Here is a 21,655-nt window from a genome sequence, read left to right on the forward strand (position 1 = left end):
CTTCCTCAAGATCTGCTCCAGCATCTCTGTTTCTAGACTCAACTCCTGGCAGGTTCCACTGGGTGAGGTACAAAATGTGATCAGCAAGGAGCTATGATGTGCACCAAAAGAACTGTAAGATTTTGCCCTTAAAATTGATAGCAACCTGGGCAGCCAGTCTGGGAAGGGATCCTGGTAGATGAATTTACTGGCAGTGATTCCAGATTCCAGTGTCAGTTCTAGGGGTTGGGGGTGGCCCTCACTGGCTCTTTGGCTGATGGAGACCTGCACCCCAAGTGGTCTACACTTGAGATGCTTTAGGGTAACTGTTCTCAAAGGCTGGTCCTGGACTGGCAGCATCAGCATCAGCTGGGAACTTGCTAGAAATGCGTGTTCTCTATTTACAATAGCCAAGACATAGAAAGAACCCAAATGTCCATCAACAGATGACAGGATGAAAAAGCTGTGGTATACATATGCAATGGAATACTACTGAGCCATAAAAAAGAATAAAATAATGCCATTTGCAGCAACATGGATGGACCTGGAGATCATCATTCTAAGTGAAGCAAGCCAGAAAGAGAAAGAAAAATGCCATATGATATCGCTTATATGAAGAATCTTTTTTAAAAAAAAAGGATACAAATGAACTTATCCACAAAACAGACTCACAGACATAGAGAACAGACAGATTCACAGACATAGAGAACAAACTTCTCACCCCAAGGGGTGTGTACATCTATCAAAAGTCATCAAATTGAACATTTGAAACATGTGTAGTTTACTGTACAGGAATCATACCACAATAAAGATGTTTTTAAAAAAAAAAGAAATGCATGTTGTAGAGTCCAGATATAATGAATTTAAAATTCTGGGGAAAAGGCTAATTCATAGGGACAGAAACCAGATTAGTGGTTGCCACCAACTGGTGGGAGGATGGAATGGGGAGCGTTTTCATTTCCTAGGCTGCTGTAAGGAAGTACCACAAACTGAGTGGCTTAAAACAACAGAAATTTGTTCTCTCACAGTTTTGGAGACTGGAAGTCTGAAATCAAGATGTGAGCAGGGCGATGCCCTCTTAAAGGCCCTAGGGAAGGATCTGCCTTGTTTCTTCCCAGTTTCTGGCAGTTGCTGGCAAACCTTGGCATCCCTTGGCTTGTAGGTGCACATCTCTTATCTCTGCCTCCATCTTCGCAGAGGCTTCTCCCCCAGTGTCTGTTTCCAGCCATATGGGATTTGAGGGTCCACTTTAACCCACTATGACCGCATCTTGACTTGATTACATCTGCAAAGCCCTTATTTCCTAGTAAGGCCACATTCACAGATTCCAGAGGGACTCACATTTCCAGGGGCTGCTGTTTGACTCAGGACACATCTCTACGTGCAGTTCCCGTACTCCTCTTCTCTTGTTCACAAGTACATTTAGGAATTTTCTTGGTAGGAAGTGCAGTGAGGCACGATCTCTTTCCTAGCCTCCCCATTCTCAGAGTTCATTCTTTGCTGTTTCCATACAGTGTGAAAACATATAACCTCTCAGCATAGCCACCTCTGCAATATTTCAGAGGAAGACCTGCCTCCTCTGTTTCCTCCCCCACCAGGACTTGAACCATCTCTCTCCTTTGCCCCTGGAATTCCTGCCAAATTCATTCTGGGTTTTGCTTTCATTAGTTTTCATGAGAAAGGATCTTTGTCCAACCACTAAAAAGAAAAGATCATCATGTAATGTGATAGAGGTAATTATCACCACAATGCAATCCTATTACAAGATACGTGTATGAAATTAACGTGTTGTAGCCCTTACATTTACACAACGTTATCTGTCAAATGTATTTATTTTTTTGACAAAAAACTTTTATTCTACTATACTGCATTTTTTTCACTTTTTATTGAAGTATTGTTGATTTACAGTGTTCCAGCTGCACAGCAAAGTGATTCAGTTATACATATATGTATATTTATTCTTTTTCAGGTTCTTTTCCATTATAGGTATTACAAGATACTGAGTACAGTTTCCTGCACTATACAGGTCCTTGTTGTTGAATTACAGTTGATACACCATATTATATATATTATATAAGTTTCAGGTATATAATATAGTGATTCACAATTTTTAAAGGTTATATACCATCTATAGTTACTATAAAAATCTGTTCTATTTCCCTTGTTGTATTATATACCCTTGAGGCTTATTTTATACCTAGTATTTTGCACCTCTGAGTCTCAAATATATTTCAGTAACATATTTTTTTTTAAATATGGAGTTTTGTTCTTCCAAAAGAGAGATTCTGTTGAGTAATTCTGAGATCTCTGAGGACCGGGACCACTACCGCATCTTCCAAATTTCCCATAGCCTCCTATACCCACCTACTAATTAGAGGCTGTGAAACTTCACACACACACAAAGATTTGACTGCTGCTGGTGTCACATTCTCTCACCAAGTCCCCAGCCGTGAGGACGGGTGGGAAATTTCCAACTTTCAAAGCACTTTTGCTAGTTTCCTTCTCTTCCTGCACTGGTATTGGTTCGGCCCTGCTCATTCTGATATGTCAGGGTTTGCGGGGCTCCCTTGTCAGCCGGTTTTGCAGAAGGTGTTGTTTGTGAGCTTTTCCTACTTGCTTTATCTCGGTTTGTTTGGGGAGCTGGGGAGTGGAATTTGAGAAGACTGAGAGACGGTGCTGCCTAACCTGAATCTAATCACGAGGAAACGTCAAACAAATTCCAATCGAGGGACAGTCTGCAAAACAACTGGCCTCGACTCTTTGAAAATGTCAAGGTCAAAAGAAAGATGCAAGAACTGTTTATACTCACAGGAGACCAGAGGTCCGCGGCACCAGTAAATGCACTTCGTTGAGCAATCCAGGCGATACCGTGGACTTTAGCAAGACGCTTGATGAAATTTGAATGAGTTCTGTACGTCAGATAGCAGCATTTTGTCTGTGTTAAATTTTCTGGTTTTGATCATTGTACTGTGGTTATTAAAAAGAATGTCCTTAGCGGGGCGGGTATAGCTCAGTGGTAGAGCATGTGCCTTGCGCTTAGCATGCACGAGGTCATGAGTTTGATCCCAAGTATTTCCATTAAATAAATAAATTAACCTAGTTACCTCCCCCACCCCTCCAAAAAAAAAAAAAAAAAAAAAGAATGTCCTTGTTCTTAGCAAATACACAATGAAGTATTTAGGGACAAAGGGGCATGGAGTCTCCAATGTTTTCTCAAATGTTTCTGGAAAGGTAAACACATAGTAATATGAAGACAGAGAGAGTGAATGAGAAAGCAAAGGGGGCGGGAATAATGAAAACTAGGAAGTCTAGGTAAAGGATACGAAGTTTTTTGTCCAAGTCTTTTTTTTAAATTGAGGTATAGTTGATATATGATATTAAATAAGTTTCAGGTTACATAGTGATTCACAATTTTGAAAGGATATATTCCATTTGGAGTTATGAAATATTGGCTGTCTTCCCTGTGTTGTACAATGAATCCTTGTAGCTCTATTTATTTCATATATAGTCGTTTGTACCTCTAACTCCCCTACCCCATCTTGCTCTTTGTGTGAGTCTTGAAACTTTCTATAAGTTCAAAATTGTCTCAGGTAAAGGTTACTCCTACCCCTCAAAAAATCCATGCTACAGCACCTACTGCTCTCATGCCTCTTTCCAAACGTCCTTCTAAATGCATTGATGAGCTTCTAAGAAAAAAGAGAAATCTCCCATCCTCTCCCTTACTCTATCCCTAAAAGAAAGAAAAAGAGAGAGAGAGAGAGAAAAGGATAGATACGATAGGATTCCACTGACAAGGGGTACCTTCAATAGGCAAATTCGTAGAAACAGGAAGTAGGATGGTGGTGGCCAGGGGAAGGGGTGGGGGATGGGAAGTTGTTGTTTAATGGGTACAGAGTCCCAGAGCGAGGTGATGAAAAAGTTCTGGGGATGGACGGTGGGGATGGTTGCATAACGATGTGAATGCACTTAATGCCACTGAACTGAACACTTATAAGTAGCCAGAACAGGGAAGAGGGTATCGCTCAGTGGTAGAGTGAATTCCTAGCATGCATGAGGTCCTGGGTTCGATCCCCAGTACCTCCATTAATAAATGAACACAATTATCTTCCCCCACTCAAGAAAAGATTTTTAAAAAAATTTTAAGTAGTTAAAATGGTCAATTTTATGTTTTCTTGCCCTGCCCTGCCTCACAATAACTTGAGGTGTAGAACTGTCAGAGGAAAATGATTGTTCAAGATCTCTTTTAAAAAATTATCAAATACACACAACATAAAACTTGCTATCTGAGGCCACCTCTCTCTCTCTCTTTGGAGACGGCCCGCACTCTGTCTATGGAGTGTGTATCTACTTTTAATCTGAGCACCCAACCCCCACACCTCGTGGCCTTTCTCTTGCCTTTCAAAGTATCTCTCTGAATAAATCTACCATTACTCAGAAAAACAAACAACAACAACAACAACAACAAAAAAAACCTTGCCATCTGAGCCATTTTCAAGTGTACAGTTCAGTAATAGAGTATATTCACATTATGGTGCGAACAATCCCTACAACTTTTTCGTCTTGCAAAACAAGATGTACATATCAAACAGCAAATCCCCATTCCCTCCTCCTCCTAGCCCCTGCCCACTACTATTCTACTTCCTTTTTCTATGAATTTCACTACTTCCATATAAGTGGAATCATACAGTACTTGTCCTTTTCTGACGGGCTTCTTTCACTTAGCAAAATGTTTTCAAGTTTCATCCATGTTATAGTAGGTGTCAGAATTTCCTTCCTTTTTTGAGGCTGAATAATATTCCATTGTGTGAATAGACTACACTGTGTCATTCACCTATCAATGAACATTTAGGTTGCTTCTGCCAGTTTTGTTTATTTTTGTTTGTTTTGGGGGGAGGTAATTAGTGATTGATTGATTTTTAGAGGAGGTACTGAGGATTGAACCCAAGACCTCATGCATGCTAAGCACACACTCTACCGCTATGCTATACCCTCCCCCCACCCATGATGAGATCTTTCAGTGTCAGAAGAACTTTTGCATCTGGGCACAAATATTCACAACTATTTGGTTTTTTGGTAATGATTAATTACTTTTCAAACAATCAACTTTCCTCTAAACATTCACTGACTACTTCGACCGCTAAAAATAGCAAGCCATGAGTTTCATAATAGTAGATTTCCCAAAACATTTGAACATTGTTTACAAATTTAATCAACAAACTTACAAATCTGGGATCTCAGATTCCCTTAAACGAGTTAGGGACCTTGAAGAGAAGGGGGGAAAAAAGTGATACAATTTTTATTATATTTTTCACAAGTCCAACATACAGATTCTTGCAAATGCATTAAATAACTTCAAGGACAGACTAATAGGACAGTAATTATCACGTTGATCAGTTTCCTTACATTAAACTGGTTACAAAAGGGCCAGCATCATGGATATAAATGGACTTCTTCAATGCCTCTATTCTGATCAAAGATTTTGGTTCAACAAGCTTGATACCTCCTCTTACCTGTGATTTTTCTTAGCAGAAAAGAGTTAGGCTTTGTTCATTTACCAGCTGAGTTAACAGTTTGACAGGTTGATGGTTGAAGATTCAGGTCTGGGGTTCCTTCCAAGTTGATTCTCACCAAGCTTGAGTTTTCCAGGACAATTAGATTTTGTTGTGACCACGTGACCACATGAGTTAGGAAACTGACTTGGGTGATCCTGATTTATTTCCCACAGCTGTTTGTTCAGAGTATCATATCTTTGTAGTACAGCTTGAAGAACAGTTTCTAGGAGTCATGTCATTTTAAAAGGCTGAGAGGTGAGATTATTTAGCAGCTGTTTGTTTGGAGCCTTCCCCGTTAAATGTGTGCAGTGTTTCCTCTTTATTTTACACCCAGGTTGAGCCTGTATTCCCCCTGCTTATTCTGGTGAGGCTGTGCTGCTGTCTCTTTAGCATAACTCTCACCTTCCAAGCCTCTGACCCCTTTTGACAACTGACCAGAGTGGCAGGGAGGACCCAGCAGGAGACTGGGAGGCAGGAGGAGGAGCCAAGGAACTGCTTTCCCACCTCCAGCTCCGGTCTGCTTCTTCCCACAGCCACAGGCAACAATGGCTCCAGCTGCCAGTTACTTTTGGCACTTCCAGCACCAGCTAGCTGTACAGACTTGGCAAGATCTCCAGCCTCCTTGGACAGAGGTACTGTCCCCCATAGGCCATGCCCTCTTGGAGGTCAGAACACCAGATACCTGGAGCCCCCTCCCCAGAGGTCTGAGTTCTACCCTGAGAGACCACTCCTCCAAACTCCTGTGGCCCCAGGTGTTCGAGCTGCTTCTGATAATTACTGTCTCTGCTACCTCAAGGATCATGACTTGCTCAGCTAGCCTCCTGGCACATGTGTAACCAATTCCCTTTAATAAACTCCCTGTATTTTAAATACCTGGAGTGGTTTCTGTTTTCCTCTGCAGACCTAGACACCTGGTCTAGGTTTCAATTCGACTGAAAGTCTTTGGTCAATTTTGAAATCACTGCTTGTGTTTCTAATAATACTTAAGATCTACAACATTAACAATTATAACATGAACATGTTCAAATGTCTGAAGCTTTTTCCTTTAAGGATTAGAAATGAGAAAAACCAAGGCATTATTAAAAGATCAGGCAAGATTAGAAAAGAACAAAGTAGAATTTGTAGCAGGAATGAAATATACAAAGAAATGAAACTGTCACTGAGATGAAAATCTCGGAAGAGTCAAACAGTGGATTAGAAACAGCAAAAGGGAGAATTCACGAAATGAAAGGTGGAGATCAGTGTAAACCCAGAAGGCACCACTGAGAGGCAAGTTGATAGAAAATTGAAGAAAAAAATTAGAGATGTGGAAGGTAGAATTAAAAGGTTCAATAAGCTTCTAGAAGAAAATGTAGAGATGAACGGAGAAGTAAGCTTCGAGAAGATAATGGCTGAGCACTTCAAAAATTGATGAAAGAAGGATTTCTCAGATGTAAGAAGCAGAATATGTCAAAGGATAAAAGTAACGCATATCGAGATGTATTCTAGTGAATCTGCAGAACACCAGAGACAGAGACACCACACTTAAAAAGCCAGGCGGGGTGGAAAACTTGCCTACAAAGGACAGACAATTCAACTGACAATCAACTTGTTAATAGCAACCATGGAAGCTAGAACTCGGTGGTACAGTATCTCCAATGAACCGAGAGAAAATAACTGTAAATTCAGACTTGAGTGGAAGCCACACCACCTTCAAAAAATTAGGACAAAATAAAAACATTATCAGACAAAGAAAAACTGGAAAATGAACCCTAAGGGGACTCACTGGTTCTTTGGGGGCTTCCTGCTCACAGGTCTTCCCAGTGAACAGATTTTATAGATGATACACATACGGGTATAGGTGTAGTTATAGAGCTCACACTGTATATTACATAGGCACAAACAATGTATATATTATATGTTGTGTGTGTATTATGTATATACATATGCATACATACATACATCTATATATTAGATATACACATACACACATATATGGATACTAGGTGAATGTACACTTGTGCATTTCCATGTCTGTTTATGTATATTGAAAACCATGTATTTACAATGATATACCCAAGTCCAACACCTCGAGTTTTCTCCCTTTCCATATGTATCCCCTCCTTCCTTGGCAATGAGAAATCTGATTCCGTTTTCCTTAATTTACTTATTTGATCAATTCCCCTGTATGTGACCTCACCCCCACCCACACTCTCATCCCCCGGCTGGGGTTTTCGCTCCCCAAGCCAATGGGCCCCCTCTTCCAGCACAAACGCCTTATGCCCCCCACTTGGACACCCCCACTCTGCTGAGTTGCTCTAGGGGTAGATGCCCTCATTACCAACCCTAAGATCCCGACACGCCATTCTGGGCCACTGTCCCCACCCCATGCTGGCCTTGCCGGCTTCACACGAGGGCCTTAGGACTATATTGCTCGGGAAGAAAAGGAAGCAGAAGAGGAAGAACGTCTGCTCCTATTTCATGCATTTAAACATATTAGTGTTTTCTTTTACGGCTTCTGGATTTTGAATCATAATTCAAAGGTTTTCTACACACCCAGGTTATAAAAGAATTTTGCAATGTTTACTTTTCATTCTTTTTCGTTTCCTGTTTTACATTGAAATCTGATCCATTTGGAGTGTATTCAGCATATTATTTTTTCTGTTCCTTTCTTCTATTAGGTGGATGGGGTTTACTTTATTCCCTCTTTTTTCATATAGGTTTTGTTTTATCATTATTTTTTCTAATGGAGATGCTGGGGATGGAAGCCAGGACCTCATGCATGCTGGGCATTCACTCCTACTGAGCTATACCCTTCCCCCATTTTTATTTTTTTAATTCAAAGTTATATACTCACACAGCAAAGTCATAAAGTGCTCTGTTCTGTTTAAACTTCCGCATCCTGGGAGGAGGGTATAGCTCAGCGGTAGAGCACATGCTTAGCATGCACAAGGTCCTGGGTTCAATCCCCAGAACCTCCATTAAAATAACTAACTAAACAAGCCTAATTACCTCCCCCCCACCAAAAAAAGGGCAAATAAATAAATAAATAAACTTCCACACCTTGTCCCTTTAGCAATGGGTCCCTGTAATTAGTGAAAGCAACATTAGTCACTGAGGCAGATGAGCTCTGAGATAGCGGACAACTGATTTTTACTTCTTGTTCATGTAAAGTTCAATCAGCAGAGAGAAGAGGGCCAGGAAACAAGGGTGATGCAAGGGAGTTGCCTTAACATGCATTTCCCAAGGTCTCCCTGGCTATAGCAACCAAGCTCCAAAATGGACCCCAGTCATCCCACTTCTTGATAGCCACATGCGGGCTAGTCCCCTCCCACTATGTACTAGAGTTGGTCCGTGTGACCAATAGCCAGTGACAGAGGTGATGGGGTATCACTTCTGAGACTGGGTTATAAAGACCATGGCTTCCATCTTGGGCTCTTTCTCGAGTTCTCATCACTTGCTCTGGGGGAAGTTAGCTGCTGCAGCCAAACAGCCTATGGAGATGCCATCAGACAGAGAAGAACTGAGGCCTCCAGCCAACAGCCATGGGAGTGGAGTGGACTCCTCTAGCCCCAGCGGAACCTTCAGATGACTGCAGCCCTGGCTAACAGCGTGACTGAACCCTCATGGGAAGGCCTGAGCCAAAACCACCCAGCTGAAGCTGTTCTCAATTCCTGACCTTCAGAAACTATGTGACATAATAAATGTTTGTAATTTTGAGCTGTGAGGAATTTGGGGGGCAACATGTTACACAGCAATATATAATTAATGACAGAAACTACTATATACAAAGATAATAAGGTCCTACTGTATAGCACAGGGAACTATATTAATAGCTTGTAAGAATCTATAATAAAAAGAATATGAAAAAGTATATATATAATATATACGTAAAACTGAATCACTATGCTGTACACCAGAAACTAACATAACATTATAAATCATCTATACTTCAGTTTAAAAAAAAGACTCATCCATGTTGTAGCATATGCCTAGATTTCTCATTTTTGAGAGCCAATAAATTCCCTTTTGGGATTCAAAAAAAATAGACAACTAATGCACTAGCATCCACATTTAATCAGCAGGTGAGAAGGGAAAGATGGACACATGGGGAGATTTTTATGAACCAGACCTGGAAGTGAAGCAGAGCTCTCTTGCCTGTATTTCATTGTCCAGAACCAGTCACATGACCCGGTTCTCATGCAAGGAAGGCTGGGAAATGTAGTCTTTCCGTGGACATTAAGGAAGGGGAAGGAGGGAGGGTAAAGCTCAGTGGTAGAGCATGTGCTTAGCATGCACCAGGTCCTGGGTTCGATCCCCAGGACCGCCATTAAATAAATAAATAAATAAATAAATAAATAAATAAATAAATAAATAAATAAATAAATAAATAAATAAATAAATAAATAAATAAATAAATAAATAAATAAATAAAAAAGAGCTTAATTACCTCCCCTGCCAAATAAATAAATATAAATAAATAAAAGGAAGGGGAGCACAAATTCTTGAGGGTCAGTTTACCTTCTCTGCCGCCAACAGTCCTCTGCCTGGGGAATTCCTCTCCATCATGACCCCATTCAAGTGTCACCTTTTGGGGGAGAACTTTCTCAATCCATCAGCCCACACCACCCCTCAATGACAACACTCATTCTACTAGAGTCTCACTGAAATGTGTGAAACTGGGGTTAGGGTTGGGTTTGCCACTAAGCACATCTGATTCACTATGCGTCCCCCCGAACCCTGCTTCCTGGGGCATTAAAAGTGTGTTTCAGTGTTGCTTCTGGGATGTTTTCCCAAGCTGCTGATCTCCACTCAGCAAACTGTGAGGCCAGTACTTCTGATGTCCACACACAAGCAGGCCACGAAAACTTAGATGACCCCATGGGTGATAAGGGCTATCCCTACTTCAGAGATGTTGAAACGCGCCCCTCAGACTGATGAAGAAGGACATATCAGATGTTCTGCCTGTTTGATTCCTTTTGTCCTTTCCTGGTATCCAGGCTAGCAGGCAGCTGCTTTAACTGTGCAAGACAGGGCTGCAAATGAGAGCATCCTTATTTTGAAACACTCAGCAGGAAAAAGTTCAACTGGGGTTGAAATCCATTTGCCTTATGACAGGAACTGTCAACATTACTTCTGTCAATGAAAGAAAAGAGAAAGCTGTTTATTTTTAAACTTTGATTTCTTCCATAATACATACATAAAACTTCGGTGTATGGTATATTCCTTTCCTAAGGTTGCTGTACCAAATTACTATTAATTGAGAGCCTTAAAATAACAACAACAAAAAAGTATTCTCTCACAGTACTGGAGACAGAGGTCCAAAATCAGAATCACCAGGTCGAAATCGAGGTATGGACCGGGCAATGCTCCCTCTGGAGGCTCTTAGGGGAGAATCTGCTCCTTACCTCCTGCAGCTTCTAATGGTTACCGGAATTGCTTGGCTCGTGATCACACGACTCCAGTCTTCAAGGCCAGCATCTTCAAATCTCTCTCTGCTCCATCTTCACATCATCATCTCTTCTGTGTGTATCAAGTATCCCTCTGCCTGTATCTTGTAAGGATACAAGTGATTACATTTAGAACCTGCCCAGATAACCCAGGATACCCACCTATCTCAGGATCCCTCATTTAATCAGATTTGCAATGAACTCTTTTTACATGCTCTACCACTGAGCTACACCCTCCCCCAGAGACTTAAACATGAGACAAGACACTGCAAACTTCCTAGAAGAAAACATAGGCAAAACATTTTCTGACATAAATCTTAGCAATGTTGTCCTAGGGCAGTCTACTCAGGCAATAGAAATCAAAGCAAAAATAAACAAATGGGGTCTAATTACACTGATAAGGGAGTGGGAAGGGATGAACTGGGACTCCGAGATTTTCAGTAGTTAATATACTACTATATACAAAATAGATAAACAAGTTCTTCTATATAGCTCAGGGAACTATATTCAATATCTTATAGTAACCTATAATGAAAAAGAATATGAAAAGGAATATATGTATGTATATGCATGACTGAAACATTATGCTGTACACCAGAAATTGACACAACATTGTAACCTGACTAAATGTCAATTAAAATAATAATAATATAAAAAGAAGTAATTATGAAGCAAACGCCTGAAGCACCAGCATTCAGGTTAAGCAGTATAATATTGTCTCCCCCCAAGTCCTTCACACACACATACACACACACACACACACACACACGAGGAAAACTGCTATAAATTCTAATCAGGAGAAAATACTAGACAGATTAAAATTCAGGAGCAAAGACAAAACACTCAGCCAATATTCTTCAAAACTGTCAAGGTCATGAAAGACAAGGAAAAACTGAAAACTCAGAAATTGGAGGAAAATAAGAACATGTGACAATTCTATGCAATGTGGCATCCTGGGTCGATTTTGGAACAGAAAAAGGACAACTGTGGAAAAACTGATGAAATTCAAATAAAGCCTGTAGTTGAGTTAATAGTATTGTACTGTTAATTTATTACTTTTGACAAATAAACCGTAGTTATTAAGGTGTTTACATTAAGGGAAACTGGGCCAAGGGTATAGGAGCTTTCTGTACTAGGTTGGCAACTTATCTTTGTAAATATGAAGTTATTCCAAATCTAAAAGCTTCTGGGTTGGTAACACGTGGAGGTAATTACTGCAAGAGAGGTGTCGCTTCCCCATCCTCCCATAGAGTTTAAATCATCCCTGGATTACTTATAAGACCTAATACAATGTAAATAGTTCTAAATACACTGTAAATACTATGTGAATAGTTGACAGCCAAGTTTTGCGTTGGGGAAATTTCTGGATTTTTTTTTTTTTTTTCGAATTTTTTCCATCCACAGATTGGTTGAATCAGTGGCTGCAGAATTCCCAGCTAGGGAACGCTTTTCAACGAGGGAAGTAACACAAAACAGCATGAAAAGAAAAATCTCACAAAGCAACGTAGAGTGAAAGAAGTCCTATTTTATTTCTTTTGGTCCTCTCATCCATGGCTGGTAGGGGTGTGAAGCAATACATCTAGTCTATCGGCAAATCCCGTTGTTCCAACCTTCAACATGCACCAGAATCCAATCACTTCTTGCTTCTCCCCCCAGTGACCACCCTGGTTCGGCTGCCATCACCGCCAACCTGGGCTCTTCAGTCTCCACTCGGGAAACTCCCGGCTTCCGCCCTCGCCTCCCTCTGTTGGTTCCCTCATGCGGCCACCAGAGGGCGCCTGTTCCCATTTACAGAGGGTCAGTTTCCTTTTTGGCTCCGTGCTTATTCCCGGAAAAGTTTAACTGCTCACATTGATTTTACAAGGCTCTGAAGGAGCTGGCTCGACTACACCCTGCCCTCATATTCCACCCTCTCCTGCCTCGCTCAATCTGTTCCAGACACGCTGGCCTCCTCCAAGTTCCTGGAACACATAAGGCACCCTCTAGCCTCAGGGCCTTTGCACTGGCTGTTCGCTAGGCTTGGAATGCTCTTCCCTGGGACGCCCACAAGGTTCACTCCTCACCTGCCTTAGGCAGCCGCTCCAATGCCACTTTCTACTGGGGATTAGATATCAAGGAATTATTGTTACTTTCATTAGGTGTGTAAAGGGATTGACAGCAGAGAATGTCTTCCTTGTTGGAAACAACCGAAGTGTAGAGTGGGGAGCAAAGATGGCTGAAACTGACTCACCTGGTTCAGCAGATATAGAAATATAAGACCAAAGAAGCGCTGTGGCAAAATGTGGCAAATTGCTGAATGCTCTCTGTAGATGTAGGTGTGAACTGTACTATTCTTTCTACTTTTCTGTATATTTGACATTTTTCATAAGAAAAAGGGCTTTCTAAAAATTTTTTCTTTTTTTTTCTTTTTTGGGGGGTGGGAATTAGTTTGGTTTGTTCATTTATTTATTTATTTGTTTGTTTTTCCCAATCAACACAGCTTTTATTGTATCCTTAGTATATCACAAATGAATCTGAAGAATCATCTGTCATCTTGCTTTCTGTACCTGGACAACTTGGATATTATTCATCAGCCTGCTGAATTGTTCCTTTTTCAGAAACATAGATACCATCCAAAAATTTTCTGATATCCTTGTTTTTATCTGTTGTGGCTTGCTGAATCAAAGCAGCTGAAGTTGATACCAGTTCAATGTCTTTTCCCTCAAGAACTAACTCATCTTTCTGAGCTTGAGATACTGAACAAGCAACACCTGGCCTCATTCGAACCCCGCGTATGTATTTTTCACCCAAGAAATTTCGGATTTCAACAAGCGAACCATTCTCCCGAATAACGACTTTGATGGGGATGCGAGCATGCACAGACCTCACCTTGTAACAGATGCCCAGTTTAACACCCTTGGTCGTGTTCTGTACATGACTACAGATAGAAAAGAACTGGCTACAGTTCGCACTATTTCCCCACCGCTTGTCAACCTGGAGCCTCTTCTTTTTCTTTCCAAGGAGACTGAGTTCTACATTGATGTGATTGAAGTCCCTCCGCAGGGTGCCTCTGGGGCCCTTCACAATAACTGTGTGTCCCTTCAAAGTGGTGGCGACATTTTCTGGAATGTCGACAGTCTGAGTCCTGATAACAGATTTTCGCAGGAGATGCGGCAAAGAGCTCATTTATTTATTTTTAACGGAGGCACGGGGGATTGAATCCAGGACCTTGTACATGCTAAGCATGTGCTCTACCACTGAGCTATGCCCTCCCACAAAAGGGTTTTAAATGACACCTAAGTGAGACCTTTCCTGACCACAGTATTTAAAAGTGTACTCCTTCCAATACCCCATCGTCTCTCCCTGCTTCCTTTTTCCCATAGCACTCGTCTCTGTTTAACATCCATCCACCCATCCAAGCTTTTATATACTTTATAATAAATACATAAATGTAAATGTATAAATATATTACACTTTATGCTTTACAAATGTCCTTCATAATATATAATACCTAAACATATTATACTGAATAGTATATAAGTATATAAGTATACTTACATATATATACTTTATAATATACAAATGCATACTTTACAAGAAATATAATATAAATATATAATACAGAAATATATTTATGTAAACATAAATACCATAATATTAATAATACAATTGTATTTAATTATAATAATTAATACATAATACGATAGAAAGTATATAGTTTGTAAGGTTGATTTTACCAGTGTGCAGTATGTCTTTCTTTTTTAAGTGGAGGTACTGGGGATTGAACCCAGGACCTCGTGCATGCTAAGCATGCGCTCTACCACTGAGCTATAACCTCCTCCCTATAGTACCTACTCTTACTCCCTGCTGGAACCCCAGTCCCAGCCCAGGGCCTGCCAGTCAGCAGGCTCTTAAACGTTAGTGGCATGAATGAATTCCCTTTCCTGGGTCTCAGAGCAGGCTCAAAGGTCCCTGGAGGCAGAGAGTTGCTTCACCAGGGATGTTAGGATGCCCAAGGGCCAAGGCCCCTGTTTCCTCTGCTCCGTGTGGGTCTAGCTCGGCCCGCCAACTTTCAATGCCTGGAGTTGCGGCACCTCTGATGCCCCAGAGTCTCCCGGGCACTGCCTGGTCCCAGACTGTGCCAGGCATGACTGTCCGAATTAATCTCCCAACAAGCCCATGAGTGAGGTGCTATTATTATTCCCATTTTATAGACAGGGAAACTGAGGCCCTGGGGGATCACTTTGACCAATCCACACATCTAGACAACAGAGGAGTTAAGGTTTTAACCCCTACACAGTTTAGCTTCCAAGTCCACGTTCTTCACCACTGAACATTACCTCCTGGGGACGGCACAGGGAGGGAGGCAGATGAAGTCTAACGTGCTATGCACTCTCTTACCTTTACTAAATTTAGTTTCTTGGAAGAAATATTTCCTGGCCACTGGGACTTGAGTATGTGTGTGGAGAGAGATCTCATCAGCCCTCCCTGGCCGCTGGAACTGTCCACCTCCCAGTAGAGAAGACCCAGTGCTTCGGCCGCCCACCTGGGTCACTTTAAACCCGGCGGGTCCTGAGGCCTCGTCCACCTGCATCTGCAGATTTCCACAGACCCAGAGTCGTGACCATCTGTTCACCAAGCACCCTCGCTGCCTCTGTCCACTGCCTCCTGCAAGCTCCGCTGAGCTGGTGGCAGACAGCGACCACCCCCCAGGAGCTGAAGGTCCGCGCGGGGGAGTCTGGGATCCCAAGCCTAGCGACCACTGACCTCATGAGGTTTCAGCCATTTGATTGGCTACGTGGTCTGCTAGCTTCTATGTCATCTGAGGAATGGGCAGGGTGGGCTGGAAGAGGGATTCTTCATCAGGAGTTACAGATCAGGGCTGGGCTCCTAAACCTTTTGAAATCACATGCGAAATTGGACATATAGCCTAAGCATTTGTGTAAGATATGGGCGCGGGTTGGGGTGGGGGAGAGACACTCTGGGTTACCCAAACCCTTATACTGGAGTAACCCCCGACAGGGGACCTCTGAATCTTACTTAGCATTGCCGTCTGTAAATGGAGATGAGAGAAGTACTGTAATCTCGGTGCCTAGTACCCTTTCAGAGAAAGTCTCGGGAAACTGCTAGCTATCATTTGATTATTATGTTCTGAACATTTAACGTGTGTGTGTGTGTGTGTGTGTGTGTGTGTGTGTGTGTGCGCGCGCGCGCGCGCGCGCGCATGCGTGTGGTAAAACTAATGTAACATAAAATTCACTATTTTAGCTATTTTATTTTATTGAGGAGGAGGAATTAGGTTTATTTCTTTATTTTATTTTATTTTATTTTAATGGAGGATGGAACTCAGGACCTTGAGCATGCTAAGAACACGCTTTATCACTGAGCTATACTTACCGCCCCTTAGCTATTTTAAAGTGTACAATTCAGTGGCATTTAGTACATTCACAAAGTTGTGCCACTGTCACAGCTATCTAGTTCCAGAACATCTCATCATCCCAAAAGGAAACCTTGTAGCCATTAAATAGTCACTTTCCTCCCTCCCACAAACCACTAATCTGGTTTCTGTCTCTATAAATTAACCTACTCTGGAGATTTCACATCAATGGAATCATACAATGTGTGGCCTTTTGTGTCTGGTTTCTTTCACTTAGCTTGATGTTTTCAGGGTTCATTTGTGTTGTAGCCTGTGTGAGTACTTCATTTCTTCCTTTTGTAGGCTGAAAAATTTCCACCATATGGATAGATTATATTTTGTTTATCCACTCATCCCATGATGGTCGTTTGGGTTGTTTCCCCCTTTGGGCTACTATAAATAATGCTATTTAATTTCATATATAGGTTTTTGTTTGAAAGCCTGTTTTTAACTTGTAGTTTTTGGAGGTATATACCTAGGAGTGCAGTTGCTGGATCATTTGGTAATTCTGTTTATCCTCTTAAAGAGCTGCCAAACTGTGTTCCCCAGCAGCTGCTCTATTTTACAAGTTTGCATTTCCATCAGCAAAGCATAAGAGTTCGCATTTCTCCACACCCTCACCAACGTTTATTTTCCTTTTTTTGTTGTTGTTATTGCCATCCTAGCAGGTGTGAAGTGTTGTTTCATTGTGGCTTTGATCTACATTTACATCCTTAATGATTGTGTGTTGAGTATTTTCATATATGTGTCAGCCATTTGTATATCTTCTTTGGAGAATTGTCTATTTAAGTCTTTGTCCATTTTTAAGTTTGAGTTGCCTCTCTGTTACTAAGTTGTAGGAGTCTATATATTCTGAATATTAGACCTATATCAGATACATGATTTGCAAATATTTTTCCTACTCTGTCGGGATGCCTTTTCATTCTCTTGTTAGTGTCACTTGTTGGACCAAGTTTTTAGTTTTAATTTATCTAATTATCTAATTTATCTATTTTTTTCTTCTGTCGCCCGTTCTTTGGGTGTCCCATCTAAGAAACCACTGCCAAATTGAAAGTAATGACAATTCAGCCCTATGTTTTTTTCTAAGAGTTTTATAGTTTTAGCTCTTATATTTAGGCATTTGATGGTTTGAGTTCATTTTTGTATGATGTAGGCTAGACTTCAGTCTTTCGCATGTGCATACCCAGTTATTGTTTTTTGTTGGGTAGGAGATAATTAGATGTATTTATTTACTTATTTATTTTTTAAATGGGGGTACTGGGAATGGAACCCAGGACCTCGTGCTAACTAAACAGGCACTCTACCACTAAGCTATACCCTCCCCCTTCAAGCCAGTGTTTCCAAACAATCCTAAAAAGTGTCTTCCCAAACAGGTGTCCCTCCAGGTGTTTGAAAATTTTTATAGTGCCATAAAAAGGTTTTAACCAATCACACAATGAAAACTGCTGGAAGTCTTTTAGGATGCTCCCACCATAAATCGCCTTTTCCCTCTTCCCGCCTTTGAGACTGTATCCCAAAACTGGCCACCAGATGGCGCTAGATGCATTTCGCAGCTGCACCTGAGGCCAGAGCTGGCTGTGATGGGGTTACCATTTAAGCTGAGATTTATTTACCGTTTACTTTAAATATGGTTTTTCTTTTTCTCAACTTAACCTTATTCTTCATTACTTTTTCTTATAACAAGGAATATATATATTTTCCTCTTATTATCATGTTTATATGTTACTAGGTGCTTCTGCATAAAACATAATTAATTTTTATCAATTTCTTTGATTGGTTATTACTCAGAATTGGTGCTTAGCATTCACAGTTAGACCAAATCTGATTTTTTGGACTTATTACTTATTGTCCTTTTTTTAGAAACCAAGAAAAATGTTTGTATCCAAAAGCATGACTGTTGAACATGATTAGTGGAATTGAGGCATTTACAGCTTCCGAAAACCAAAGCTACAAAAAAACATTTTATTATATATAAATCCAAGAACTTTCTGTGAATCTTGCAGAATTTTGATTAAATTAAATGAAGATTCACATTTTTGTTCTTTCCGCTCCTTGTATATTTACTATTTTCAAATGAAGAACCTTCTTAAGCATGAAGATCACAAAATATTTTGAAAAAAATCAATTTTCTGAAGCTATTAAGGGCTACAGTCCTCTAAGTATTGCATAATTAAATACACTTAATGTTTACAAATATTCATTTCCCCCAGAATTCGACAACTTTTTGAATAAAGCCAGAAAATCAGAAGCACAAGACAAATTCTGTTGTCAAAAATAACAAGAGCAATTTTATAGCACTGTCTACATGCCAGGCCCTGTTCTAAGCACTTTACATTTAATAATTCATTTAATCCTTAGTATAGCCTTAATGGTTGAGTACTATTATCCTCTTTTTAAACATGAGAAAACTGAGACTCAGAGAGGTGCACTGACTTCCCCAAGGTCACACAGCTGTTAGCTTGTTAAAAAACAGTTGATCTCTGAGGAGGCAACGTAAAAGGGTTCTCTGAAATGCGAATGTGTGTATCCCAATAATTCTCATCTTCACACTAAGTGTCTCATTTGCAATGAAAAGTGGTCAAATGAAGCAAGAATGCTATGTAAGCCTGCTGGCATCTTCCAACAGAATGTCTGTTTCACACAGAAAAGGCCTGGGCCATTTTAAAATGTCTACAAATGCAAAACAAGAAACAAAGTTCTTTTATGTGATAAGCTGCAATCCTATCAGATCTGTTGCTTATTTTGTTATTTAACCAACACTCACATCAGCTTGCTAAGCGCCAGACATTGTCCGTGGACAACAAACAAAGTTCTTTTATGCGATAAGCTGTAAGCATTAGCTCTGTTGCTTATTTTGTTATTTAACCAACACTCACATCAGCTTGCTAAGCGCCAGGCATTGTCCGTGGACAGCAGCTCTCAAAATCTTTGGTCCTGAGACCAATTGACACTCTTTTTTCTTTTTCTAACAGAGGCACTGGGGGTTGAATTCAGGACCTCGCGCATGATAAGCAGGGGCTTTACCACTGCCTGTACTCCCATCCCTGACTTTACACTCTTAAAAATCACCGAGGACCCTTAAGAGCTTTAATTAATGTGGGTAACATCTATCAATGTTTAGAGGATTAGAAATACAACAGAAAATTAACAAAATATTCATTAATTCATTTAAAAGTCACAATATTTATCAACTATATTTCGATTTTTTAAGTAAAGTAAAAATCACAATACTTAATCTATTGCACATTATATTTCTCTGTTTAATCCTAGTTGCTGCTGCATCAAGTGACTTTCAAAAACTGGATTTGCCTCTCTGAGCCTCAGTTTCCTTGGGAGGGACTCTGCCTTCTTTATCTCATAACAATGGCTACTTGCCCTTTCCTGATCAGTCCCTTAGGATTCAAATCTAAGATAAAAATCTGGCTGAGGTCTTTATCTGGGGCCCAGTCACTAGCCAGCAACTGAATTGGTTGCTAGAGTCAGGGATTCTCCCTGGATGCAATCAGCACTGATCACCGGGAGATACAGGGAAGCAAAGAAGCTTTTGGCTGCAAGTCACACACACAACACACACACACACACACACACACAAACACACACACACACACATTGCTGTACACAGAAACTACCACAACATTGCAAATGAACTCTACTTCAATTTTTTTTAAATAACTAAAAAAGAAAAAAGATTAAAAAAGAAAAACACAATTGCAAATAACAAAAGACAGATGACCTGACAAACATGGCTTAAATGGGTTTTTGCTTTGCATTTTTTTTTTTTTTAACAAAACAACCCAGACATCAGAGGTTTCATGGTGGGACCAGCCCTGGGATCTTATCTTTGTGCCCTGCCTCCTTCAGTGTGTGGGCAATTGCCACTCTTGGGCATGAAATGGCTGCAGCTGCTCCAACCATCACACCTGCAGGTAATCATAGGCAAAACAGAAAAGGAAGAAAAGAAGAAGGCACCCTTCCTGGGTGTTTCATCAAGGAAAGAGCTTTCCCAGAGACCAGAAGACAAATTTCCCCTTGTGTCCTGTTGGCCCGTGGCCTTCCCTTGAGCAATCGTTGACAAAAGAGAATGAGGGGGCGTGGCAATGGTTGGCTGCTGCGAGTGATTGCTGGATATACCACAGAGACTGCCCAATAGTCCCACAGGGCCTCCCTCCAAAAACTAGGCATGACTGCGTTAGATAGATAAGTGGGGGCACTGGGCAGATAGGTGGAGGAGAGGGAGGATGGTCCGGAAGGTGGCATTATGCCCACCTGCAGCACAAAGGGGCTTTACTTCTTCTAAATGAGTGCCAGCAAGAAGCCAGTTAGAACACGACATGCTCAACTGCTCCACAGTGAGGACTTAACAGGACATGACCCAGTGCTCACAGTAATATAATTAACATTGAAGTTTAGGCGCCCCACCACCACCCCATGGGTTTTTCTGTGTACACCATGGTAAGGACATGTGCAAAGGGGCCAAATATGACTAAGCGTTCCAGGGGCAAGAGCCGTCAATCAGTCAAAAGACCACCTCTAAGCCAGGATATAAGAGAACAGGCAGACAAAGACCGCTGCTTTTCCTCCCTTGATCACCCTGCCTCCCGTTCTTGGAGGTGTACTTTTCCTCTTTTAAATAGATCCTTTAAAATCTTTTGCTACACAGTGCACCATCTCCGGACTGTAATCGAATCTTTTGCGTATGACAAAAACAAGGGTCTTTTCCCATTTCCTTTTGGGATAACACCTGGTCCTAATGCCCTGCTCTTTTGACACTTCCACACAGCAATTGTTAAGGTGTGTATGTGTGAAATGGCCAAGATTAGGAGACATGGCAGGACACAGAGAGATAACAGGGCTTACATTGTATGGACTTCTTCATGTTAGCCCCTCCAACAATCGAGTGTCATGACTCACTCCACACCCACCGGTGCCCATCATCTGCAGTACCGGCAGTAGATGCTGGGAAACTGGAAGAGGAGGGGCAGGGGCAGCTCTGGGTGTACAAAGATCCCTTTGGGGCCAAACTAGAGGCCAGGACAAGGATCTGGGCAGGAGAAGACAAGATGTGAGCAGAAGCCAAGAAGAAGAGACTGGAATGCACAGTGGGGCTATCCCCAGGATAAGGAGGTGGGGGAGGCACAGGGAGAATATTTGTGACAAAGTGGAAAAAATCTTCCCTATCAGAGAAACCCCCAGGACACTGGGGATTAGGATTGCTGGGTCCTTGAAATGGTTTGAAGACCAGGATTCCTGGTTAAGAGCCTAGAGTCTCAGAGTTACATCATTGGAGATGACAGCTAACG

At 41.2% G+C, this 21,655-nt stretch overlaps 1 protein-coding gene and 1 long non-coding RNA gene across 2 annotated transcripts; both read right to left on the reverse strand.

Moving 5' to 3' along the window:
* Positions 1-10,014: 10,014 nt before the first annotated feature.
* On the reverse strand, positions 10,015-15,588 carry LOC135322077 (uncharacterized). Its single transcript, XR_010382391.1, has 3 exons — positions 15,341-15,588; positions 10,919-11,064; positions 10,015-10,646 (listed from the first exon to the last, which is right to left on the reverse strand). It is a non-coding gene; the product is annotated as an uncharacterized LOC135322077 (long non-coding RNA).
* Positions 13,512-14,125, reverse strand: LOC135322089 (large ribosomal subunit protein uL6-like). The gene has a single exon (XM_064489571.1). It carries the CDS (start codon positions 14,123-14,125, stop codon positions 13,523-13,525), a length of 603 nt encoding a protein of 200 aa, XP_064345641.1. The 3' UTR covers positions 13,512-13,522.
* Positions 15,589-21,655: the final 6,067 nt, after the last annotated feature.

Source organism: Camelus dromedarius, chromosome 9 (genome assembly GCF_036321535.1).
Source record: "Camelus dromedarius isolate mCamDro1 chromosome 9, mCamDro1.pat, whole genome shotgun sequence".
Lineage (NCBI taxonomy): Eukaryota > Metazoa > Chordata > Mammalia > Artiodactyla > Camelidae > Camelus > Camelus dromedarius.